The sequence below is a fragment of the Squalius cephalus genome, assembly GCF_949319135.1.
Source record: "Squalius cephalus genome assembly, chromosome: 24".
NCBI lineage: Eukaryota > Metazoa > Chordata > Actinopteri > Cypriniformes > Leuciscidae > Squalius > Squalius cephalus.
Window position 1 is genome coordinate 489,988 of NC_137145.1, and position 27,513 is coordinate 517,500.

A 27,513-nucleotide genomic window follows, 5' to 3' on the forward strand; every position below is an offset into this window, starting at 1 on the left:
ATGATACATAGTGCAAAATCAATTATAAATACATTTAATTACAGCTTTTACTAGTCAAATCTCATTTGTAGACATAAGAAAATATTTTCCAATGAAAGTAGTATAAAGTATATGACTAGATATCTCATATAAACTTAAAGTCAATGATGAGGAGTCAAATCTGCAGAATATACTGTAACATTCATTTTGACTAGTTAAACAGTCAGTGGCAGTAAATGCTAAAACGGGTCACCAAAGGTCAAGGCAAGGTCACGTGACATCATAAGTCTAACACGAACACATCAACCCCTCACACTTTTAAGATTTTTAAACAAAACAAACCACTTTTATGATTTATTTTCACACAAAATCTGTTGCTCCATCGATGTTCAAGCGTATATATGTTTCTGCAATCACGCGAGAATAGTGAAACGCTCATTCCTCTTAAGGTAAGCCTAAATGAAGAGTTATTTCTGAATGTTCTCTGAACGTTCAAAATGTCCAGTTTATTAAATGTTTTGAAAAGTTTTTTCCATGGTTATACGATACAGTCCATTCTTCAAACATTATGGAACGTTACTTTTGAAGGTTCTCTGAACGTTCTGAAACAATGAGTAACATTTAAAAACACGTTATGAACTAAAAAGTTTCATGAAATAAATGTATCAAACTGTAAATATAGCAGATGTGTAGATGTATCTGACTGCAAGCATTTAAGCATCAAATATTGGCACATTTCTGTTACTCTGAAGATATTAAGTCTTGTTTATGAAAAATGCATCAAAATGAAGTGAGTTTGAGCTTAAAACAAGAATATCTGCTAATGGAATCAGACAAATAACCTTAAATCAAAGGGAAACTAAGATTTGTCTTACCTCACTAACATATTAGTTCTTAACTCACCTTTTCAGAAAACAAGACTTAGTATTTTCAGTCATTTTGCTTCTCCAGTATCTTGATTGATTAAGAATGTCAGATGTGTGCGCTGTAAGACGAGAAGCACTGAGTCGGAGCGTGATGTTTGCAGTGCTGACAGTACGAGTGTGATGGTGTGTATCAGACAGACGAAGGAAAGATCAGTGTGTTTGGACTCATAACTGTAACATATGAAACAGAAGGAGGCGTTCCTGAGAACCGGCTCGACTAGTCTGACTGTAATTTCCTTCTTTGGACTCTCATTAACTGTCCTCAACATCACAGAGACGCAGAGTCACACAAACACAAGAACACAGAAGAACTGAGACATTCGACCGGCTCAGATTACAGGTGAGAGACCAGCAGAAACGCTCTGGATCTGACAGATTAAAGGCGGTTATGCACTTATGAATCTCCTCGTTTATATACAGTGTTTATGAATGTGTGTTTGTGAACTTGAGCCGCTCTGTTAATTTACAACTCTGAAGAACTGTTGATTAACTCAGGAGAACAGCAGAGAGAGAGTTTACCCGCAGTCTGAAGTCTGAAGCATCTAATAACGAGTTAAAGATTGTCATTAACCGACTGTGATGAAGAGGACCTGAAGGAGAACCGTGACTGAATGATATTAATGCAGCCTGGTTTCTCCATTTCTGTGTCCCGGTGGAGTTCAGGATCACGTGGGTTTAAAGACACGTAAGGTCGGCTGTATTATAAGTGTCCGCTAGTCTCTCCTGTGAAGGCCTCCTTCCCCACAGATTAAACATTATCAGAATGATTCCAGTTCACATGGATTCGCGGAAACGACTAATAATTCTGCATTATGCTGCCAGACAAGTAATGTAGTGATGTCACTTTGTAAAGAAGGACTACGCGCCTGCGCATATATATATTCAAACACACATATCTATAGACTAAACACGTGATACGCATGTGCACTCCATCACCGTTTCACAGATTCACGTTTTTGAAGTTTACAAGGAGATGATGAAGTTTTTCAAGAATTTTCAAAACTTACGCCTTGGATCCTGTTTCAAAGTTTGCGTTCTCGAGCTCCAAACACTGTTATCGTGTAATGAACGTCCAGAACACATTAAACGTTTCTGTTTTCTGTGAGAACGGTGTGTGTTAGCGGCCCCTAAGATAATAACTAATAATCTTCGCAACAGAAGTGAATCAATCAAAACTAACTTTATCTGGACAATAACTTTATTCTAGATCTGCTGTAAAGCCTAAACACTCTCTGTTACTGTAATCTCCTGTTATCACTGTAAAGCTGCTTTGAAACTCTATATTGTTAAAGCGCTGTATAAATGAAGGAGACTTGACTATTATTGATTTGACTGAATCAGATGAATTTATCTGTATAATGACAGTCCTTTAGAGCTGCTTTACAGCAGTTTGTCTCATATTGATGAAGTTGCATCATCGGCAACGGCAACGTTTACACGCAACCAAATCATCCGTTAGTAATGGGACTGACGGCTCAATCGCACTGAAAATCCTTCATGTAAACACTTTAATCGATCCGACTGAGCTCGATCCCAATGACACGTCGATCGGATTGAAAGGGGTTTATTCCTTTTCTAATGCGATCCAGAGAACATGTGAACACTTGATCGACTGAAACCGAAACTGAAAGAACTGCGTATGTGCAATGATGTAGAAATAGTGTAATGATTTAGAAATAGAGTAATGACGTAGAAATAGCGTAAGGATGTAGAAATAGAGTAATGACGTAGAACTAGAGTAATGATGTAGAAATAGAGTAATGACGTAGAAATAGCGTAATGATGTAGAAATAGCGTAATGACGTAGAAATAGAGTAATAGAAATAGCGGAATGACGTAGAAATAGCGTAATGACGGAGTAATAGCGTAATGACATAGTAATAGCGTAATGATGTAGAAATAGAGTAATGACGTAGAACTAGAGTAATGATGTAGAAATAGAGTAATGACGTAGAAATAGCGTAATGATGTAGAAATAGCGTAATGACGTAGAAATAGAGTAATAGAAATAGCGGAATGACGTAGAAATAGCGTAATGACGTAGAAATAGCGTAATGACATAGAAATAGCGTAATGATGTAGAAATAGAGTAATGATGTAGAAATAGAGTAATGACGTAGAAATAGCGTAATGACGTAGAAATAGCGTAATGACGTAGAAATAGCGTAAGGATGTAGAAATAGAGTAATGACGTAGAACTAGAGTAATGATGTAGAAATAGAGTAATGACGTAGAAATAGCGTAATGATGTAGAAATAGCGTAAATGACGTAGAAATAGAGTAATAGAAATAGCGGAATGACGTAGAAATAGCGTAATGACGGAGTAATAGCGTAATGACATAGTAATAGCGTAATGATGTAGAAATAGAGTAATGACGTAGAAATAGCGTAATGACAGAGTAATAGCGTAATGACGGAGTAATAGCGTAATGACGGAGTAATAGCGTAATGATGTAGAAATATCGTAATGACATAGAAATAGCGTAATGATGTAGAAATATCGTAATGACGTATTAATAGCGTAATGACGTAGAAATAGCGTAATGATGTAGAAATAGAGTAATGATGTAGAAATAGAGTAATGACGTAGAAATAGCGTAATGACGTAGAAATAGCGTAATGACGTAGAAATATCGTAATGATGTAGAAATAGCGTAATGATGTAGAAATAGGGTAATGATGTAGAAATAACGTAATGATGTAGAAATAGCGTAATGACGTAGAAATAGAGTAATGACGTAGAAATAGTGTAATGACGTAGAAATATCGTAATGACGTAGAAATAGCATAATGATGTAGAAATAGCGTAATGATGTAGAAATAGAGTAAGGATGTAGAAATAGCGTAATGATGTAGAAATAGCGTAATGACGCAGAAATAGCGGAATGATGTAGAAATAGCGTAATGACGTAGAAATAGAGTAATATAAATAGCGTAATGACGTAGAAATAGCGTAATGACGGAGTAATAGCGTAATGACATAATAATAGCGTAATGATGTAGAAATAGAGTAATGACGCAGAAATAGCGGAATGATGTAGAAATAGAGTAATGACGTAGAAATAGCGTAATGATGTAGAAATAGCGTAATGACGTAGAAATAGAGTAATAGAAATAGCGTAATGACGTAGAAATAGCGTAATGACGTAGTAATAGCGTAATGACGGAGTAATAGCGTAATGACATAGTAATAGCGTAATGATGTAGAAATAGAGTAATGACGTAGAACTAGAGTAATGATGTAGAAATAGAGTAATGACGTAGAAATAGCGTAATGATGTAGAAATAGCGTAATGACGTAGAAATAGAGTAATAGAAATAGCGGAATGACGTAGAAATAGCGTAATGACGGAGTAATAGCGTAATGACATAGTAATAGCGTAATGATGTAGAAATAGAGTAATGACGTAGAAATAGCGTAATGACAGAGTAATAGCGTAATGACGGAGTAATAGCGTAATGACGGAGTAATAGCGTAATGATGTAGAAATATCGTAATGACATAGAAATAGCGTAATGATGTAGAAATATCGTAATGACGGAGTAATAGCGTAATGATGTAGAAATATCGTAATGACATAGAAATAGCGTAATGATGTAGAAATATCGTAATGACGTATTAATAGCGTAATGACGTAGAAATAGCGTAATGATGTAGAAATAGAGTAATGACGTAGAAATAGCGTAATGACGTAGAAATAGCGTAATGACGTAGAAATATCGTAATGATGTAGAAATAGCGTAATGATGTAGAAATAGAGTAATGATGTAGAAATAACGTAATGATGTAGAAATAGCGTAATGACGTAGAAATAGAGTAATGACGTAGAAATAGTGTAATGACGTAGAAATATCGTAATGACGTAGAAATAGCATAATGATGTAGAAATAGCGTAATGATGTAGAAATAGAGTAAGGATGTAGAAATAGCGTAATGATGTAGAAATAGCGTAATGACGCAGAAATAGCGGAATGATGTAGAAATAGCGTAATGACGTAGAAATAGAGTAATATAAATAGCGTAATGACGTAGAAATAGCGTAATGACGGAGTAATAGCGTAATGACATAATAATAGCGTAATGATGTAGAAATAGAGTAATGACGCAGAAATAGCGGAATGATGTAGAAATAGAGTAATGACGTAGAAATAGCGTAATGATGTAGAAATAGCGTAATGACGTAGAAATAGAGTAATAGAAATAGCGTAATGACGTAGAAATAGCGTAATGACGTAGTAATAGCGTAATGACGTAGAAATAGTGTAATGACGTAGTAATAGCGTAATGACGTAGAAATAGCGTAATGATGTAGAAATAGAGTAATGACGTAGAAATAGCATAATGACGTAGAAATAGCGTAATGACGTAGAAATATCGTAATGACGTAGAAATAGCGTAATGATGTAGAAATAGCGTAATGATGTAGAAATATCGTAATGATGTAGAAATAGAGTAATGATGTAGAAATAGCGTAATGATGTAGAAATAGCGTAATGATGTAGAAATATCGTAATGATGTAATGATGTAGAAATATCGTAATGATGTAGAAATAGCGTAATGACGTATTAATAGCGTAATGACGTAGAAATATCGTAATGATGTAGAAATAGCGTAATGATGTAGAAATAGCGTAATGATGTAGAAATAGAGTAATGATGTAGAAATAGAGTAATGATGTAGAAATAGCGTAATGATGTAGAAATAGAGTAATGATGTAGAAATAGAGTAATGATGTAGAAATATCGTAATGATGTAGAAATATCGTAATGATGTAGAAATATCGTAATGACATTTGACGCGCTGAACGAGACACTTATTCAACATTCCTGTTGAATAAAGTGACGTATCAACGAGTGTCTCGTCCTCCTATAATCCTCCTTTCTCTGCGTGTGTGAAGTGGAGCAGGACAACGGCCCATCAGTGCTGGCTTCAGACTCTCATCCACAGACGACTGGTTTTGGGCACTTAATTTAGTTTATATAAGATTGAAGATTGATAAGATTGAATTCAGTCCAATTGAAACAAAAGCTGTGCATGTAAACATAGCCATTGATTCTGTTATTCTCCTGTTTATCCCTGTGGAGCTGCTTGATTAGCCCGTGTTTTCTCCTCCTCAGGACAGAAGCTCAGGATGACGGAGAGCGTGCGGCGCCTGGTGTCCAAAGACGGCCACAGTAACGTGAAGATCGACAACGTGGAGGGAATGATCAAGCTGTTCCTGCACGACATCTGGACCACGGTGGTGGACATCAAGTGGCGTTACAAGATCACTCTCTTCGCCTCCACCTTCGTCATGACGTGGTTCGTGTTCGGCGTCGTGTTCTACCTCATCGGCCTGAGCCACGGCGACTTCGACTCGGACCCGTCCTCCAATCACACGCCATGCGTGATGAACGTGGACTCGCTAACCGGCGCATACCTGTTCTCCCTGGAGACCCAGAGTACCATCGGCTACGGCTTCCGGCACGTGTCCGAGGAATGTCCTCTCGCAATCCTGACGCTAGTGCTACAGCTGGTGCTAACAGGGCTAGCCGAGATCTTCGTCACCGGAGCGTTTCTCGCTAAGCTAGCGCGACCGAAGAAGCGTGCGGGCAGCATCCGGTTCAGTCGCGTAGCGGTGGTGTGTGTGCGTGACGGGAGGCTACGTCTCATGGTACGCGTCGCTAACCTAAGGAACAGCCTATTGATTCAGTGCCAGCTCTCGGGGAAACTTCTATCGACTCGCGTCACGCAAGAGGGAGAGAAGATCCTCGTTCATCAGGAGAACGTTGACTTCCAGCTGGACTCGAGCGGAGAGTGTCCGTTCCTCTTGCTACCGCTAACCTTCTCGCACGTGCTGGACGAGAGAAGCCCGCTAGCTAACCTCACGGCGGACGAGCTCAAGAGACGAGAGTTCGAGCTGCTCGTGACCCTGAACGGGACCGTCGAGTCCACGGCCTCCTCGTGCCAGAGCCGGACCTCATACACGCCTCAGGAGATCCTGTGGGCTCACGAGTTCCCGCCGGTGCTGTCCCACACGAGCGGGGGGAAACTCACCGCGGACCTCAGCGTGTTCGACAGGGTGACGGTGTGCAGCGACCCGCTGATGAGCCTCTGCGACGCGGAGAAGCTCCAGCTGGAGGAGGAGTACAGGCGGGAGTGAGGAGAGAAGCTCCAGCTGGAGGAGGAGTACAGGCGGGAATGAGGAGAGAAGCTCCAGCTGGAGGAGGAGTACAGGCGGGAGTGAGGAGAGAAGCTCCAGCTGGAGGAGGAGTACAGGCGGGAATGAGGAGAGAAGCTCCAGCTGGAGGAGGAGTACAGGCGGGAGTGAGGAGAGAAGCTCCAGCTGGAGGAGGAGTACAGGCGGGAATGAGGAGAGAAGCTCCAGCTGGAGGAGGAGTACAGGCGGGAGTGAGGAGAGAAGCTCCAGCTGGAGGAGGAGTACAGGCGGGAATGAGGAGAGAAGCTCCAGCTGGAGGAGGAGTACAGGCGGGAATGAGGAGAGTCGGAAGATCTGTGTGACGGAAACACTCCATTACTCCTCATTCCTGTCGATCGAAGTGAATCGGGAATGATTTATCTGCGACTTTATTTAAAGTGTGATTTATTCCTGTGATCAAAGCTGCAATTATTTGATCAAAAATACAGTAAAAATCACAGAATATTATTCCAGTGTAAATCAGCTGTTTTCTATGTGAATATACAGTAAAGTGTAATTTATTCCTGTGATCAAAGCTGAATTTTTAAAATTAAAAAAACAGTAGAAATCACAAATGAATGTGTGAGTAAATGTTTCTTGAGCATCAGATCCTCATATTAGAGTGATTTCTGAAGGATCATGTGACACTGAAGACTGGAGTAATGATGCTGAACATTCAGCTTTGATCACAGGAATAAATTACACTTTACTAGATATTCACATAGAAAACAGCTGATTGTCTTATTTAAATCAATATATATCGTCTTACTTCACCATCAATCTCTTTAAATGATCCTCCACCTTCACATAGAGACACTTTCACCATCCAATCTATCCACAGTTTTGTATTTTATGTGTTTCTGGTTTGTTTTACTCATAATATATTTTAATCCATTTCAGAACTTCTGTATTTGATCCATGTTTCCCCTTGAATAAATATGTGACTTATATTTGTGTTTTAAACTCAACAAACTCTACATTGAAAGATACATTGTCTTCAAATGATTATACAGTTCATGACTGTTGTGGCAACAGAGACGCTCGGACAACAAGTGTGTGTGTGTGTGTGTGTGTGTGTGTGTGTGAGAGAGAGAGAGTGTGAGTGTGTGTGTGTGTGTGTGTGAGAGTGTGAGTGTGTGTGTGTGTGTGTGTATGTGTGTGTGTGTGTGTGTGTGTGTGTTGTGATGATCCGGTAACTGACGCCCCGTATCTAGACGATGGGTGGTTTCATCACGCTCACTGGATGCCTATTGCACTACTCCTCGGCGCTCCACATTTTGTTTGTTTATGTTGTTAACCTTTCCGTTGCTACACTTACACTGGAGCCACATTACATTACATTACATTACAGTTCATAACTACTACATCCCCTACATTACTGATTTGACTGATGCTACATTTGCACTTGTTTGCTTTAGTTTTCTGTTCTGTTAATAAATCTTGAGTTAAATCTGGCACAGGTTGTAACAGTGTGTGTGTGTGTGTGTGAGAGAGAGAGAGAGAGTGTATGTGTGTGTGTGTGTGTGTTTTGAGGCAACAGTCGCTAGTCTCTGTCTTTGAAAGAAACAAGAGACAATGTGGGTGTTTCTTTACTCAAACAAGAAGAACGACATTGTTGAAAATAGTTTATTAAAATTATTCAGTAGAAAACCATATAATTTATCCAAGTATATGTTTTCTTCCCTTTGTCAACAATCTCAGAGCATCAGGGCATCTCTGAGCGAACTGATCTGATCTGGGTTCAGTCGGTCAGAGCCCGTGTGCTGCCAGTCCAGCGTCATACGAACACACGTGTGTGTGTTCACTGTAAACAACTGATAATACAGAGAATCATCAAACTGCCGTTTCTCTACGTCTGTGATAAAATGTCTGTGTTTGGCTGGCTGAGATCAACTCGTAGTGTTTAAATGCATAAGTTATATATCTATTATATAAAAAGAATTATAACACTGAACTGTATACTTCAATCTAACAAACGCACAGCGTTTGTGACTCAGAACATCATCATAATAATTAACAATAATACTGGTATCTTTGGTACATCTCTTCAGCTGGATCCCTCTATAAGGTATGGAAGCTGGTTTCCGCCACAGAAGAAAAAAAGAAGAAAAAAAGTAATTGCGACTTTTTACATAAACTCGGAATTGCGAGAAAAAAGTCAGAATTACGAGATAAAAAGTCAGAATTGTGGATATAAACTCGCAATTGTGAGAAAAAGTCAGTATTGCGAGAAAGTCAAAATTGCAAATATAAACTCGTAATTGCGAGAAAAAGTCAGAATTACGAGATATAAACTCGTAATTGTGAGAAAAAGTCAGTATTGCGAGAAAATAAAAATTGTAAATATAAACTTGTAATTGCGAGGAAAAAGTCACAATTATGAGATATAAACTCGGAATTGCGAGAAAAAAAGTCAGAATTGCGAGATAAAAAGTCAGAATTGTGGATATAAACTCGGAATTGCGAGAAAAAGTCAGAATTGCAAGATATAAACTAGGTGTTGCGAGAAATATTTCAAAATTGTGAGATATAAACTAGGAATTGCGAGAAAATTGTGAGAAAAAGTCAGTATTGCGAGAAAGTCAAAATTGCAAATATAAACTCGGAATTGCGAGAAAAAGTCAGAATTACGAGATATAAACTCTTAATTGCGAGATAAAAAGTCGCAGTCACCTGGCGTGAACAAGCTCCCATAGTAAGGCACGGGTTCATATAAATGCACCTTGGTCTTTAAAGGTTGGATGTCATTAAAAACATCTGAAAGCTTTAAATTCCAGTTTTCGCCATTTTCCTCAAGGCAAGTATCGATCTCTGATGCCATATGGGCGACATAATACTGATAAAATATGGCAAGAGATTAATCTTCATCTTCTCACATACCTCAGCGTCCTCTCTCACCTCACACGCCTGTCTCTCTTCCTCCGACCTGTCTCACGTTCTCTCTCTCTCTCTGAACACCCTCTGATATGTGTGTTTGTACAATAAGGTACACATGAACATATAGCTGAATAAGTACTTGATCATGCAGCGTAAAAGCCCCTTCTACATGTTATATTGCCACTTTCACATTCCCGTCGCTGAATCCACGCGGCTCCCGGATTCCAGACGCTTTCTCCTGCTTTATATCCGGCGAGTGCCGGCGGATGGTTGGGATTCTCCAGTTTGGTGTCTTGAGATGTTTGTGATGTAGATGTCTAGTAGTAGGAGGGCATGTGTGTGGGGGGGTGTCGTGGTCCGGGGTAGATTCCCGATCCCGGAGCGTTCCAGTACGGACTCGGCCCGCTGAAGAACCCGGACGATGTGACGTTCATGGCCTGAGGATGCGGAGACATGAAGTTCATCTTCTGCGGGTGTGTGTGGTACGAGCTCATGTAGGGCAGGTCCGCCGGGTACTTGTACATGGACGAGTCGGGGGGGTGCGGCTGAAGGGCCTGCGCGATGCCGTGGAAGTCGAACTTGTACGCGTAGCGTTTGCCGTGCACTTTGGTCATGATGTTCTTGTCGTAGTAGTAGCGCAGGGCTCGACTCAGCTTGTCGTAGTTCATGTTGGGTTTGCTCTTCCTCTCACCCCAGCGCCGCGCCACCTCGTCGGGGTCGGTCATCTTGAACTCGCCATTGGTTCCTTCCCACGTGATGCAGGACGAGTTGGCGCTGTCGGACAGAAGCTCCAGGAGGAACTGCCACAGCTGGATCTGACCTGAGCCTGATGACACATTAGGGTCACTACTTAAACTAATTAACAAATTAGACAATTACTAGAAGTTTATACAACTTTATCTGCCTACATACTGTACACTCATCTCAACTGTTTTTTTTTTAATCGTTCAGCTCTATACAACATCGCAAAATATAACTATACATATCGTAAGTATATATTGTACAGCTCTATATATCGTTGCAAAACGTAACTATATATCGTACAGCTCTACATGTTTTAGCAAAACGTAACTATATATATCGTGCAGCTCTATATATCGTTGCAAAACGTAACTATATATCGTACAGCACTATATGTTTTAGCAAAACGTAACTATATATATCGTACAGCTCTATATATCGTTGCAAAACGTAACTATATATTGTACAGCTCTATATGTTTTAGCAAAACGTAACTATATATATCGTACAGCTCTCTATATATCACAAAACATAACTATATATCGTGCAACTCTTTATATCATACAGCTCTGTGTATCGTTGCAAAACGTATTATATATCGTACAGCACTATATATCGTTGCAAAACGTATCTATATATCGTACAGCACTATATGTTTTAGCAAAACGTAACTATATATATCGTGCAGCTTTCTATATATCACAAAACATAACTATATATTGTACAACCCTATATATCGTACAGCTCAATGTATCGTTGCAAAACGCATCTATATATCGTACAGCACTATATGTTTTAGCAAAACGTAACTATATATATCGTACAGCTCTATATATCGTTGCAAAACGTAACTATATATCGTACAGCTCTATATGTTTTAGCAAAACGTAACTATATATATCGTGCAGCTCTCTATATATCACAAAACATAACTATATATCGTACAACTCTATATATCGTACAGCTCAATGTATCGTTGCAAAACATAACTATATATCGTACAGCTCTATATATCGTTGCAAAACGTATCTATATATCGTACAGCACTATATGTTTTAGCAAAACGTAACTATATATATCGTACAGCTCTATATATCGTTGCAAAACGTAACTATATATCGTACAGCTCTATATGTTTTAGCAAAACGTAACTATATCGTACAGCTCTCTATATATCACAAAACATAACTGTATATCGTGCAACTCTTTATATCATACAGCTCTGTGTATCGTTGCAAAATGTATCTATATATCGTACAGCACTATACAGTATGTTTTAGCAAAACGTAACTATATATATCGTACAGCTCTCTATATATCACAAAACATAACTATATATCGTACAACTCTATATTTTGTCCAAAACATATATCATACAGCTCTATATATCGTCCCAAACATAAATATATATTGTACAGCTCTATATATCGTTGCAAAACGTAACTATATATCGTACAGCTCTATATGTTTTAGCAAAACGTAACTATATATATCGTACAGCTCTCTATATATCACAAAACATAACTATATATCGTGCAACTCTTTATATCATACAGCTCTGTGTATCGTTGCAAAACGTATTATATATCGTACAGCACTATATATCGTTGCAAAACGTATCTATATATCGTACAGCACTATATGTTTTAGCAAAACGTAACTATATATATCGTACAGCTCTATATATCGTTGCAAAACGTAACTATATATCGTACAGCTCTATATGTTTTAGCAAAACGTAACTATATATATCATGCAGCTCTCTATATATCACAAAACATAACTATATATCGTACAACTCTATATATCGTACAGCTCAATGTATCGTTGCAAAACATAACTATATATCGTACAGCTCTATATATCGTTGCAAAACGTATCTATATATCGTACAGCACTATATGTTTTAGCAAAACGTAACTATATATATCGTACAGCTCTATATATCGTTGCAAAACGTAACTATATATCGTACAGCTCTATATGTTTTAGCAAAACGTAACTATATCGTACAGCTCTCTATATATCACAAAACATAACTGTATATCGTGCAACTCTTTATATCATACAGCTCTGTGTATCGTTGCAAAATGTATCTATATATCGTACAGCACTATACAGTATGTTTTAGCAAAACGTAACTATATATATCGTACAGCTCTCTATATATCACAAAACATAACTATATATCGTACAACTCTATATTTTGTCCAAAACATATATCATACAGCTCTATATATCGTCCCAAACATAAATATATATTGTACAGCTCTATATATCGTTGCAAAACGTAACTATATATCGTACAGCTCTATATGTTTTAGCAAAACGTAACTATATATATCGTGCAGCTCTCTATATATCACAAAACATAACTATATATCGTGCAACTCTTTATATCATACAGCTCTGTGTATCGTTGCAAAACGTATCTATATATCGTACAGCACTATATATCGTTGCAAAACGTATCTATATATCGTACAGCACTATATGTTTTAGCAAAACGTAACTATATATATCTTACAGCTCTCTATATATCTCAAAACATAACAATATATAATACAACTCTATATTTTGTCCAAAACATATATCATACAGCTCTATATATCGTCCCAAACGAAACTATATTGTACAGCTCTATATATGGTCCCAAACGAAACTATATTGTACAGCTCTATATATCGTTGCAAAATGTAACTATACATTGTTCAGCACTTTATATTGTCGCAAAATGTAACTATATATTGTACAGCTCTATATATCGTCCCAAACGTAACTATATCATGCAGCTCTATATATCATCGCAAAACGTAACTATATATATCGTACAGCTCTATATATATCGCAAAACATAACTATATTTCGTACAACTCTATATATCGTACCAAATGTAACTATATCATGCAGCTCTATATATCGTCGCAAAATGTAACTATACATTGTAGAGCACTTTATATTGTAGCAAAATGCAACTATAAATCGTACAACTCTTTATATCATCGCAAAACGTAACTATATATTGTACAACTCTATATCGTGACAAAACTTACATTTTATATATCGTACAGCTCTATATTGTTGCAAAACTTAACTATATATATTGTACAGCTCTATATATCGCGCAAAACATAACTACTGTATATATTGTACAGCTCTATATATATCGCAAAACAGAACTATATATTGTACAGCTCTATATATATCGCAAACCAGAACTATATATTACTAACTCTATATTTTGTCCCAAATATAACTATATTGTACAGCTCTATATATCGTCACAAAATGTATCTATAAATTCTACAGCACTTAATACTGTTGCAAAATGTAACAATATATCGTACAGCTCTATATATCGTCACAAATGTAACTATATCGTACAGCTTTATATATCATTGCAAAATGTAACTATACATTATACAACACTATATATTGTAGCAAAACTTAACTATATCAGACAACTCTATATATCGTCGCAGAATGTAACTATCGTACAGCTCTATAGATACAATAGCAAAACGTAACTATATCTCGTACAGCTCTATATATCGCAGCAAAACATAACTATATTATTTTGCAGGGTTAGGTTAGGTTTATATAAAGTTGGATATATAATTAAATGTCAAACTTTATCTGCGTACATACAGTACTCTCACATAAAGCAATATATACTATAAATGTAAGTATATTATTGTCCAACTCTAATCAGTTAAATGCAGCTATAAGGCATTAAGATATTCAGAACATATAAACATTAACATCAAGCTGCTTTGATACAGTGTGTATTGTGTAAAGTGCTATATAAATAAATCTTGACTGGACTGTCAGGACTGAGTCTAGAACAGCTCTGACTCTCACCTGGATTGGCCAGCCTGCTGCTCGTCGGCCCTAAGATCTGATACGGGTCTGCAGAGAAGACGACAAACATCAGACACACATCAACCCGTTCACTTCATTTATGCTTTATTTGATTTCCTTTATTTAAGCTTTCTGCATTCGCTTCTGTCATGTGTGACTATTGTCTCGAGTGTCATAAATAATATGATAAATGTGGTATGCTAACTATAAAAAAATGCAATTTTTCCATGAATTGAGGAAATTAAAGCAACAAAATCAGTCATTCTCATCACAAAAATCACCAGAAGAGTGAAATATTACACCATATATAAATATAAACATGTATCTTGTAAAGAAGCATCACTGAAGGTTCACTGTCGGATATTTGTAAAACATTTTTAAAATCAGGCAATATCACAGTCAGTCCTTCTATATTTCACCTGCTCTAAATTCATCAACTGTGTTCAGTTATTGTGCTTTATATTTTCTGTCTTATAGATTATATGTTAATTTTCCCAAGTCATTTCAGGAAAACAAAACCGCAAAAGTTCATTGGGAAATCAGCTGAAACTAGTTTGTAGAGTTATTTTCTTCCTAACAATTTGTTTTCTTTTGAATAAATATTTGAGGCTTTATTGTTGAATGCGATGCTGTAGTTGTGTTTGCTGAACTGATCTGAAACGATCTGCTCGTGTCTGGATTACCCATGATCCTCTCACCTAACTGAGCTCTCTGCTCTTCAGCTTTGCTCAGGATGGCAGCAGAACTCTGGGAAACTGAGGAAAAGACACACTCAGGTTAAACAGTCTCTGACAGTGGTGTAAAGCGAGCAGTGAACGTCTGTCCAACCTTTAGATGCAGACACAGGCTGAGTCCATCCAGAGCGCCTGACCACGTCATAGCTGACCTCTGAGAGAGAACACACACGTCATGTTCACTGAGACAGAGAGTGTGTGTGAGTGAGTGAATGAGTCTGAGTGAGTGAGTGAGTGAGTGAGTGTGTGTGTGTGTGTGTGTGTGTGCGTGTGTGTGTGTGTGTGTGTGTGTGCGAGTGTGTGTGGGTGTGTGCGTGTGTGTGTGTGTGTGCGTGAGTGTTTCAGGGGCCTGACGTGTGTGTGTGTGTGTGTGTGTGAGTGTTTCAGGGCCTGACGTGTGTGTGTGTGTGTGTGTGTGTGTGTGCGAGTGTGTGTGGGTGTGTGCGTGTGTGTGTGTGTGTGCGTCAGTGTTTCAGGGGCCTGACGTGTGTGTGTGTGTGTGTGTGTGTGTGTGTGTGTGTGCGAGTGTTTCAGGGCCTGACGTGTGTGTGTGTGTGTGTGTGTGTGAGTGTTTCAGGGGCCTGACGTGTGTGTGTGTGTGTGTGTGTGTGTGTGTGTGTTTCAGGGCCTGATGTGTGTGTGTGTGTGTGTGTGTGTGTGTGTGTGTGTGTGTGTGTGTGTGTGTGAGTGTTTCAGGGCCTGACGTGTGTGTGTGTGTGTGTGTGAGTGTTTCAGGGGCCTGACGTGTGTGTGTGTGAGTGTTTCAGGGCCTGACGTGTGTGTGTGTGTGTGTGTGTGTGTGTGTGTGTGTGTGTGTGTGTGTGTGTTTTTCAGGGGCCTGACATGTGTGTGTGTGTGTGTGTGTGTGTGTGAGTGTTTCAGGGCCTGACGTGTGTGTGTGTGTGTGTGTGTGTGTGTGTGAGTGTTTCAGGGGCCTGACGTGTGTGTGTGTGTGTGAGTGTTTCAGGGCCTGACGTGTGTGTGTGTGTGTGTGTGTGTGTGTGTGTGTGTGTGTGTGTGTGTGTGTGTGTGTGTGTGTGTGTTTCAAGGGCCTGACGTGTGTGTGTGTGTGTGTGTGTGTGTGTGTGTGTGTTTCAGGGCCCTGACCTCTGTGTGTGTGTGTGTGTGTGTGTGTGTGTGTGTGTGTGTGTGTGTGTGTGTGACCTGCTCTGCTGGCTCCTCTGCTGTTGTCTGCAGGGTAAACGGGGGCATTGGGGAAGATGAAACTCGCTCCTCCTGAAAGACACACACGAGCAGAAAACATCAGCGACACGACGCCTGTTAAACTGATCGCATTCAGCATCATGCAGCTCATGCACAACGACTGGGGAACCGCAGCGCTGCAAGCACATCAGACAGTGTGTGTGTGTGTGTGTGTGTGACTGCTGTAAGCGGAAGGGGCGGAGTCAGAGGTGGAGGGGTGGGGTCAAAGACGGTGGGGTGGGGTCATATGCAGCGGGGGCGGAGTCAGAGGCAGTGGGGGCGGGACTGGGGTGGAGCTGCAGTGCTGCTTACCTGTATTGCGAGCATGCATTAACCGCGGGGAGTTTTGCAAGGCTTTGTCAACATCATCTGAAGTCAAATGAGGAAGTGGAGCTGAGAAACAAAACATTCACATGAAAAATAAAAGAATAAAACAACTGAAGAAACATCCTTTGACATGACGCTGACAGAGAGAGACAGACGGATGAAGACAGACAGATGAAAACAGAGAATGTCTTTCTCTCTCATCTCATGCATATCAAAGAAAAATGATCTCTACTTCACATATTTTACCCCCAAATCCACTGAATTTTTTTTAAATAATATTTTATATTTAAACCATGAAGATGTTTCACACTGTGACACACTGTTTCAAACACATTCTGCAACAAACTCTTGTTACTGTAATGCAGAGAAATCTCATTCTCATCACTTCTGACATGTTCATTTGAATCAGCATTAAATAAATGATATGAATAGAAATACTGAGAGCTGAAGGTGAAATGAGCTTCTGTTTGATCACAATCATGTCACAATGCAAAACATTTTGGTAACACTTTCTATGAAGCCCATGCATATAATGAATTATAGCTCCATTTATACTTATTTATAAGTATTACTATTTTATAAATATATTTATATAGACTCATTACGACCTATAACAGTTATAGTTACATTTATATTATTTTTATAATTACTTATGTCATGCATTTGCTTTTTCAATGTGCATGCTCATAATCCATAATACACTGATTTATAAGTATTAATTAGTCAGTTGTATGGATCCATTAATATATTTATAAAGATGCAACCTGCATTGCTATAATCTTATCTTATTACAGTTACAATAACTTTTTAGTAATTCAGTTTTATTTCTGTCAAATAAGTGAATATATTGGCATTAATAGCCATGTTGTGTTCTTATAAATACTTATTGTGAGTAATAATACAGTTACTAACCTCTATAAATGCATCATTGTTGTCTCTAAGTAAAGCGAAAACATGGGATGCAATTTTCCTAAAGAAAATGTTAAGAAATTATGAAGATGTGCTCATCATACATTTTAAGTTGTTTACTTGTAAATGTAACTAATGAACAATAATTGCTGTAATAAAATAATGGAAAATGAAAAAAACAAACAAAAAAAAACCACAAACACATAATCATTAATACAAACAGTTAAAAATATGTATTTTTTTTAATGTTAGTTACTAGCAAAATACTGCAACAATATTTTTTTACAGTATAATTCCAAACTTCTATAAGCAACCATGCAAATGGCTGAGGAGATACAGATTTAACAAATCATAATTATCTTTTATGACGTCTAATGCCAACATTAGCAATTAAAGACATAATTGATAACTAATTGGTACAGCAAACAAGTGTCTCTGGAACTATTTATAAATCAGTGTATTATGGATTATGAGCATGCACATTGAAAAAGCAAATGTATGACTTATAAGTAATTATAAAAATAATGTAGTTATTATTCTCTCGTTCCGTCGAGACCGCCCTTCCAGAGTCTCGTTCCGTCGAGACCACCTTTCCAGAGCCTTGTCCTGTCGAGACAACCCTTCCAGAGTCTCATCCCATCGAGACCGCCCTTCCAGAGTCTCCTCCCGTCAAGACCACCCTTTCAGAGTCTCTAACCGCCGAGACTGCCCTTCCAGAGTCTCCTCCCATCGAGACCACCCTTCCAGAGTCTCCTCCCGTGGAGACCACCCTTCCAGAGTCTCGTTCTGTCGAGATCGCCCTTCCAGAGCCTCGTTCTGTCGAGTCCTCCCTTCCAGAGTCTCCCCCCTCAAGACCACCCTTCCAGAGTCTCGTTCTGTCGAGACCGCCCTTCCAGAGCCTCGTTCTGTCGAGACCTCCCTTCCAGAGTCTCCTCCCGTCAAGACCACCCTTCCAGAGTCTCGTTCTGTCGAGACCGCCCTTCCAGAGCCTCGTTCTGTCGAGACCTCCCTTCCAGAGTCTCCTCCCCTCAAGACCACCCTTCCAGAGTCTCGTTCTGTCGAGACCGCCCTTCCAGAGCCTCATTCTGTCGAGAACGCCCTTCCAGAGTCTCCTCCCGTCAAGACCACCCTTCCAGAGTCTCGTTCTGTCGAGACCGCCCTTCCAGTCTCGTCCCGTGGAGACCGCCCTTCCAGAGTCTCCTCCCGTCAAGACCACCCTTCCAGAGTCTCGTTCTGTCGAGACCGCCCTTCCAATCTCGTCCCGTGGAGACCACCCTTCCAGAGTCTCGTTCTGTCGAGACCGTCCTTCCAGAGTCTCCTCCCATCAAGACCACCCTTCCAGAGTCTCCTCCCGTCAAGACCACCGTTCCAGAGTCTCGTTCTGTCGAGACCGTCCTTCCAGAGTCTCCTCACATCGAGACCGTCCTTCCAGAGTCTCGTTCCATCGAGACCGCCCTTCTCAGAGTCTCGTTCCATCGAGACACCCTTCCAGAGTCTCGTTCTGTCGAGACCGCCCTTCCAGAGTCTAGACCCGTCGAGACCGCCCTTCCAGAGTCTCCTCCCATCGAGACCACCCTTCCAGAGTCTCTAACCGCCAAGACTGCCCTTCCAGAGTCTCCTCCCGTGGAGACCACCCTTCCAGAGTCTAGTCCCGTCGAGACCGCCCTTCCAGAGTCTCATCCCGTCGAGCCCGCCCTTCCAGTCTTGTTCCATGGAGACCACCCTTCCAGAGTCTTATCCTGTCGAGACCACCCTTCCAGAGTCTCATTCCATGGAGCCAACCCTTCCAGAGTCTCATCCCGTGGAGATCGCCCTTCCAGAGTCTCGTTCCGTCGAGACCACCCTTCCAGAGTCTCGTCCCGTGGAGACCGCCCTTCCAGTCTCGTCCCGTGGAGACCGCCCTTCCAGAGTCTCCTCCCGTGGAGGCCGCCCTTCCAGAGTCTCGTTCCGTCGAGACCGTCCTTCCAGAGTCTCGTTCCGTCGAGACCACCCTTCCAGAGTCTCGTTCCGTCGAGACCGCCCTTCCAGAGTCTCGTCCTGTGGAGACCGCCCTTCCAATCTCGTCCCGTAGAGACCACCCTTCCAGAGTCTCGTTCCGTCGAGACCGCCCTTCCAGAGTCTCGTCCTGTGGAGACCGCCCTTCCAATCTCGTCCCGTAGAGACCACCCTTCCAGAATCTCGTCCCGTGGAGACCGCCCTTCCAGTCTCGTCCCGTAGAGACCGTCCTTCCAGAGTCTCGTTCCGTCGAGACCACACTTCCAGAATCTCGTCCCGTGGAGACCGCCCTTCCAGTCTCGTCCCGTAGAGACCGTCCTTCCAGAGTCTCGTTCCGTCGAGACGGCCCTTCCAGAGTCTCGTCCTGTGGAGACCGCCCTTCCAGTCTCGTCCCGTAGAGACCACCCTTCCAGAGTCTCGTCCTGTCGAGACCACACTTCCAGAGTCTCTTTCCGTCGAGACCACCCTTCCAGAATCTCGTCCCGTGGAGACCGCCCTTCCAGTCTCGTCCCGTAGAGACCGTCCTTCCAGAGTCTCGTTCCGTCGAGACCACACTTCCAGAATCTCGTCCCGTGGAGACCGCCCTTCCAGAGTCTCGTTCCGTCGAGACGGCCCTTCCAGAGTCTCGTCCTGTCGAGACCACACTTCCAGAGTCTCTTTCCGTCGAGACCACCCTTCCAGAATCTCGTCCCGTGGAGACCGCCCTTCCAGTCTCGTCCCGTAGAGACCGTCCTTCCAGAGTCTCGTTCCGTCAAGACCACACTTCCAGAATCTCGTCCCGTGGAGACCGCCCTTCCAGTCTCGTCCCGTAGAGACCGTCCTTCCAGAGTCTCGTTCCGTCGAGACCACACTTCCAGAATCTCGTCCCGTGGAGACCGCCCTTCCAGTCTCGTCCCGTAGAGACCGTCCTTCCAGAGTCTCGTTCCGTCGAGACCGCCCTTCCAGTCTCGTCCCGTAGAGACCACCCTTCCAGAGTCTCGTCCTGTCGAGACCACACTTCCAGAGTCTCTTTCCGTCGAGACCACCCTTCCAGTCTCGTCCCGTAGAGACCGCCCTTCCAGAGTCTCGTCCCGTGGAGACCGCCCTTCCAGTCTCGTCCCGTGGAGACCGCCCTTCCAGTCTCATCCCGTAAAGACCGCTCTTCCAGAGTCTCGTTCCGTGGAGACCGCCCTTCCAGTCTCATCCCGTGGAGACCGCCCTTCCAGTCTCATCCCGTAGAGACCACCTTTCCAGAGTCTCGTTCCGTCGAGACCGCCCTTCCAGAGTCTCGTACCGTCGAGACCGCCCTTCCAGAGTCTCGTTCCGTCGAGACCGCCCTTCCAGAGTCTAGACCCGTCGAGACCGCCCTTCCAGAGTCTCGTTCTGTCGAGACCACCCTTCCAGAGTCTCGTTCTGTCGAGACTGCCCTTCCAGAGTCGTCCTGTGGAGACCACCCTTCCAGAGTCTCGTTCCATCGAGACCGCCCTTCCAGTCTCGTCCCGTGGAGACCACCCTTCCAGAGTCTTGTCCCGTGGAGACCACCCTTCCAGAGTCTTGTACTGTCGAGACCGCCCTTCCAGAGTCTAGTCCCGTCGAGACCGCCCTTCCAGAGACTCGTTCCATCGAGACCACCCTTCCAGAGTATCGTCCCGTGGAGACCCCCCTTCCAGTCTCATCCCGTGGAGACCACCCTTCCAGAGTCTAGTCCCATCGAGACCGCCCTTCCAGAGTCTCATTCTGTCGAGACCACCCTTCCAGAGTCTCGTTCCATCGAGACCGCCCTTCCAGTCTCGTCCCGTGGAGACCACCCTTCCAGAGTCTTGTCCCATCGAGACCGCCCTTCCAGAGTCTCGTACCGTCGAGACCGCCCTTCCAGAGACTCGTTCCATCGAGACCGCCCTTCCAGTCTCGTCCCGTGGAGACCACCCTTCCAGAGTCTTGTCCCGTGGAGACCACCCTTCCAGAGTCTTGTACTGTCGAGACCGCCCTTCCAGAGTCTCGTTCCATCGAGACCACCCTTCCAGAGTATCGTCCCGTGGAGACCCCCCTTCCAGTCTCATCCCGTGGAGACCGCCCTTCCAGAGACTCGTTCCATCGAGACCACCCTTCCAGAGTATCGTCCCGTGGAGACCCCCCTTCCAGTCTCATCCCGTGGAGACCACCCTTCCAGAGTCTAGTCCCGTCGAGACCGCCCTTCCAGAGTCTCATTCTGTCGAGACCACCCTTCCAGAGTCTCGTTCCATCGAGACCGCCCTTCCAGTCTCGTCCCGTGGAGACCACCCTTCCAGAGTCTTGTCCCATCGAGACCGCCCTTCCAGAGTCTCGTACCGTCGAGACCGCCCTTCCAGAGTCTCGTACCGTCGAGACCGCCCTTCCAGAGACTCGTTCCATCGAGACCACCCTTCCAGAGTCTCGTTCCATCGAGACCACCCTTCCAGAGTCTCCTCCCGTCGAGCCTTATTTATCAAAATACTCACTATTCACCATCATTCTTCCTCTCCTGTGTCTCCATACTGTAACAGATGCAAGACCTGATCCTGATCACCCTGTAGGGTTTATTCTGAGATAACAACCGGCTGGATGTACATTATGCCTTACATAAATATTATAAGCATGGTCTTCATAGAAAGTATAACCAACATTTCTTTAGACTTTATTTAAAATATAATTCAGTTTAAAATTGTATGTTTTAAAAATCTAAATTTTACTTAAAGTTTAAATGATAATATATACATTTTCTGATTTTTTGGGGGGGGGGGGGGGGGGGGGGAGTATGACCTGGACAGGTCTGATGAGATTCACACATGTCTAAATCTGATGTATTAATGCATGTTAATGAGTCATGTGAAAGTGAGGTCAGAGGTCAGTGGAGTGAATGAGGTCAGAGGTCAGCAGAGTGAATGAGGTCAAAGGTCAGTAATGAAGAGCTTATGAAGCGTCATGATGAGCAGCTGATGCACGCACACACAGAGAGAGAGAGAGAGAGACAGACAGACGGGCAAGAGACACTCACTCTCTCTGAGGTAGTGCAGGTGAAATAGCAGGATCTCGGCCGTGTAGCTGCCGGTCAGACACACACACACACACACACACACACACACACACACACACACACACACAGAGAGAGAGAGACAGGCGAGAGACACTCACTCTCTCTGAGGTAGTGCAGGTGAAATAGCAGGATCTCGGCCGTGTAGCTGCCGGTCAGACACACACACACACACACACACACACACACACAGAGAGAGAGAGAGAGACAGGTGAGAGACACTCACTCTCTCTGAGGTAGTGCAGATGAGACAGCAGGATCTCGGCTGTGTAGCTGCTGGTCAGTCGCTGGACGTCGTCTTTGCTCATCTTGCAGAGTTGCTTCCCATCGACACTGTGGAACAGAGACACGTCCACCTCCGGCAGTCCGAACTCCTTCACGGCCCACTCCAGCCACTGACACACGTGATCCGCTGACCACAGACTGGGATCTGTCGCACACAGGAGCACAGGTCAATCACACACACACACACACACACACACACACACTCCAGCCACTGACACACGTGATCCGCTGACCACAGACCGGGATCTGACACACAGAGCACAGGTCAGTCACTCACACAACACACACATACACGCACACACACACACACATCAACTCTGATTCAGTTGATTTGATTCATTTCAACATTCAATTGAAATAGAATAGTTCTGCCCTCATATTTAAAGGGGTCATGAACTGAGAATTCAAATTTTCCTTGATCTTTTGACAGTTAAGAGTTCGTTATACTATAAAAATATCCTGTAAGTTTCAAAACTCAAAACTTCCCTGTTATTCCAAAAACAGCTTTTATTGAAACCAAGGCCAGAAAACAACAGGATCTGAGAAGTGGAGATTATGACATCACAGAGCAACGAAAGACCGCCTTTCTAGAAAAACATCAACAGGATCAATACCATTACCTTCCAAACGATCCTAATGCTAGGAAAGTGTTGTTGTTTTTTCAACAATGTGAAAGTCTCAGCAGTGCATTATTTGTTTGTATTCGGTACATTTCACTGTGGATTATTTGGTAAATCAGTCGCAATTTTGGCGCAGGCTTTGCAAACAGACTTTTACAATGTGGATCTGCCAGCAGCGCTACAAACATGTAAGTAACCATGTTTATTCTAACGCCTGATCTGTGATCAGTGATTTCTGATGTGTAATTATTCAAGCTCAGACAGATTATCTTTCTCTTAAAATCGTTCAATACTGTTTATGCATCAGTAAATCAAGCCAGTGACTAAACGATCAACTTCACATCGTTTCTCTTAGTAGGATGAAAATAATCTTATTTAAACTGTGATTAATATATATACAGAAAGCGATCAAAGAACAATCCCTTTCCAATTGCCCAAGCTGTCAATCACACAGCGCGAGTTCATCTGGACATTAGCCAAAACTCGTTATGAAATCAATGATGCTGTTACACTGCACAACAAAGCTCTTTACTGTATTTAAATCGTGTTTGCATTGTTATTTGGTGAAAGCATTCGTGAGAGTGCAGAAACTGCGCTGCAATGATGAGATCACTTCATTCACGCGATCAACAGACTGTCTGTCATCTGCTCAGTGCTCATCACTGCAACCTTTCATGTGATGGGAATAGATCTAAAAATAATGCTATAATCATTACTTTTCATGATTCGTTAATCTCGATAGCTGTAATAGTAAAAAAGTAGTCAAATATTTCGGGAGAGAGTTCCACATGTAATACTTGCTAGTTTACACTCAAGTCCCACAGCAGCCAATCACAGAAGTGGGCGTTTACACTGAAGTCTCACAGCCAATCACAGCAGTGGGCGTTTACACTGAAGTCTCACAGCCAATCACAGCAGTGGGCGTTTACACTAAAGTCTCACAGCCAATCACAGAAGTGGGCGTTTACACTGAAGTCTCACAGCCAATCACAGCAGTGGGCGTTTACACTGAAGTCTCACAGCCAATCACAGAAGTGGGCGTTTACACTGAAGTCTCATAGCCAATCACAGAAGTGGGCATTTACACTGAAGTCTCACAGCCAATCACAGCAGTGGGCGTTTACACTGAAGTCTCACAGCCAATCACAGCAGTGGGCGTTTACACTGAAGTCTCACAGCCAATCACAGAAGTGGGTGTTTACACTAAAGTCTCACAGCCAATCACAGCTGTGGGTCGTTTACACTGAAGTCTCACAGCCAATCACAGAAGTGGGCGTTTACACTGAAGTCTCACAGCCAATCACAGCAGTGGGCGTTTACACTGAAGTCTCACAGCCAATCACAGCAGTGGGTGTTTACACTGAAGTCTCACACAGACATGCCCCTTTAAACAGAGCATTCAAATCAGAGGCTAAAATCAGGCTAGGAAAAAATGCCTTTTATTCTAAATTATGACAATGTTTTATGTAAAATCATCCATGTGTAATCCAGTTCATGACCCCTTTAAAATATTTTGAGTGTGACAGAGTGTGTGTGTGTGTGTGAGGGAGAGAGAGAGAGAGTGTGTGTGTGTGTGTGTGTGTATTTGCGTGTGCGTGTGTGTGTGTGTGTGTGTGTGTGTGTGTGTGTGTTTTAAAAAAACAATGTTTTGTTGCAAAACAGACTAAGCAAGCGTCTCTGTTGTGTCATTAAATTGCTCTTCCTGTCATTTTAATTCTAATTCCAGTTCAATTGGACTGAACTTTAGTCATAATTCACTGCTAGTTAACATAGATCTAAAGCATTGACTGATGTTAGAAGGAATGGATGTTCAGCTGAGTGTGTTTGAGCGTCTCCGATCTCTATCTGCGCTCCTCCTGCACATTCTTGTGAACGCGTGTCTATTGTCCTGATTCATGACCGAAAAAAACAGGATGTTGCTGTTGCAGAGCTTCACTGTTCCTCACAACTGAGCAGGAAGTGCAGAGAAACTCTTACTCAAACCATGAAGACTGCATGCAGCACAGAGTGAGTGTGTGTGTGTGTGTGTGTGTGTGTGTGTGTGTGTGAGTGTGTTACCTGCAGGTACGATCACTCTGCGTTCATTGGTGATCATGTTGGGCGGTGGAATGTGTTTTTCCTCCATGTAGTTGCTGTACATCACTGGAACATTCGCAACTGGAGAGATTTTACCTTTCACCACTGGACAGTCATCAGGAGAACTTCTGCACACACACACACACACACACACACACACACACACACACACACACACACACACACGGGTCAGATGTGCATTTCCTGAAGGAAATATCAGTGTTCGCATGAAGAACTCGGGATGCAAATATTTTGCTTTCAGATACTGAGCGCTGAACCTTCAATTCATGCAAGCCAATGTGAGATTATCAAACTATCAAACTAAAAACAACAAAAACAGACTGAAATAATCTACAAAAGCAAAAATACACTTTTGGGGTCATTATGAACTTAATATTTTTTATTCATCAAGGAAGGACACAGTAAAATGATCAAAAGTGACAGTAAAGACATTTATAATGTTACAAAAGATTCTATTTCAGGTAATTTATATTCTTTTTAACTTTCTATTCATCAAAGAATCCTGAAATAAAAATGTAAAAAACATGTTTCTTGATCCTCAAATCCTCATATTAGAGTGATTTCTGAAGGATCATGTGACACTGAAGACTGGAGTAATGATGCTGAACGTTCAGCTTTGATCACAGGAATAAATTACACTTTACTGTATATTCACATAGAAAACAGATGATTTACACTGGAATAATATTTCACTGAATTTACTGTATTTTTATCAGATAAATTCAGCCTTGATGAGCAGAAGAGACTCTTAAAAAAGCATATTCCCAACCCCAAACTGTTAGACTGTTCAGTCTGAAGTAATGGCAGTAATGTGAGGAGAATAAAAAGAAGAGAAAGTGGCTGTTTGAGCAGCACAGATATGTTGACGTCCAGAGCGTTTCTTCTCATCACTCATTATTCTCACACGAGGACACAGATGTGAGGGATTCTGCTGGAATGCCATCAAACTCCAAACCAACAGCCACAGGCTCCAGGCGAGTCCCGCTCATGTGTCCACCAACTGTTGGGCTCGAGGAGACGGAAAGTTCTGCTCGTCGAGCTCATGAACTCACACACATCCATAAAACAGCAGATCAGGAGCTTCTGTCAAACCGCCATGGAGTTTCATCATCAGGGCGACTGAGAACGGCTGCACATGAACACAAACACAGCTTCTTTCCCAGCGTTGATGGATCCATGAAAAACCCTTTGACATCCATAGACCACCAAAGGTTCTTCATAGTGGAAAAGGGATCTTTAGATTATTCAAATGTTTTCACAGTAGGAAAAAATGGCTTTACTTGAAGCCTTTTTATACAATGCATTATTAAACAAAACAAAATCTATTAATTATCCCATGTAATGCACTGTATGATCACATGAATAATCGAACCACATGGTGCTTGCCTGACTGCACTATGCCGAGTGTAAGGTTTGGTGGAGGAAGGTGTGGGGTTGTTTGGTGGGGGGGGTTATGGTGCGGGGTTGTTTGGTGGGGGGGGGTGATGGTGTGGGGTTGTTCGGTGGAGGGAGGGTGATGGTGTGGGGTTGTTTGGTGGGGGGGGTTATGGTGCGGGGTTGTTTGGTGGAGGGGAGGTTATGGTGCGGGGTTGTTTGGTGGAGGGGGGGTGATGGTGTGGGGTTGTTTGGTGGAGGGGGGGTGATGGTGTGGGGTTGTTTGGTGGAGGGGGGTGATGGTGTGGGGTTGTTTGGTGGAGGGGGGGTTATGATGTGGGGTTGTTTGGTGGAGGGGGGGTGATGGTGTGGGGTT

The 27,513-nt window shown here is 42.3% G+C and overlaps 2 protein-coding genes across 8 annotated transcripts in view; one reads left to right on the plus strand and one right to left on the minus strand.

Moving 5' to 3' along the window:
- The first annotated feature begins 1,172 nt into the window (after positions 1-1,172).
- Positions 1,173-8,090, plus strand: kcnj15 (potassium inwardly rectifying channel subfamily J member 15). 2 transcript variants are annotated; one of them, XR_013819978.1, is made up of 3 exons: positions 1,173-1,245; positions 6,026-7,581; positions 7,779-8,090. XR_013819978.1 is itself a non-coding variant. In XM_079860731.1 (2 exons), the coding sequence occupies exon 2, from the start codon at positions 6,040-6,042 to the stop codon at positions 7,048-7,050; it is 1,011 nt and encodes a 336-aa protein (XP_079716857.1). In that variant the 5' UTR covers positions 1,173-1,245; positions 6,026-6,039; the 3' UTR covers positions 7,051-8,090. The 2 variants fall into 2 exon arrangements, 1 of the variants encoding a protein (XP_079716857.1); XM_079860731.1 differs by having other exon boundaries at positions 6,026-8,090.
- A 608-nt stretch (positions 8,091-8,698) lies between these two features.
- Positions 8,699-27,513, minus strand: part of erg (ETS transcription factor ERG) — a 54,792-nt gene continuing 35,977 nt past the window's right edge. For 4 of the 6 annotated variants that reach the window (XM_079860700.1, XM_079860701.1, XM_079860699.1 and 1 more), the window contains 8 exons: positions 25,725-25,870; positions 22,988-23,191; positions 16,815-16,895; positions 16,464-16,535; positions 15,394-15,453; positions 15,264-15,320; positions 14,566-14,613; positions 8,699-10,789 (listed from right to left, as the gene is read on the minus strand). In XM_079860700.1, coding sequence (XP_079716826.1) covers positions 10,281-10,789; positions 14,566-14,613; positions 15,264-15,320; positions 15,394-15,453; positions 16,464-16,535; positions 16,815-16,895; positions 22,988-23,191; positions 25,725-25,870 — 1,177 coding nt within the window. In that variant the 3' untranslated portion in view covers positions 8,699-10,280. The remainder of the gene's footprint in view (positions 10,790-14,565; positions 14,614-15,263; positions 15,321-15,393; positions 15,454-16,463; positions 16,536-16,814; positions 16,896-22,987; positions 23,192-25,724; positions 25,871-27,513) is intronic. The other 2 variants (XM_079860703.1, XM_079860704.1) reach the window with 1 other exon arrangement.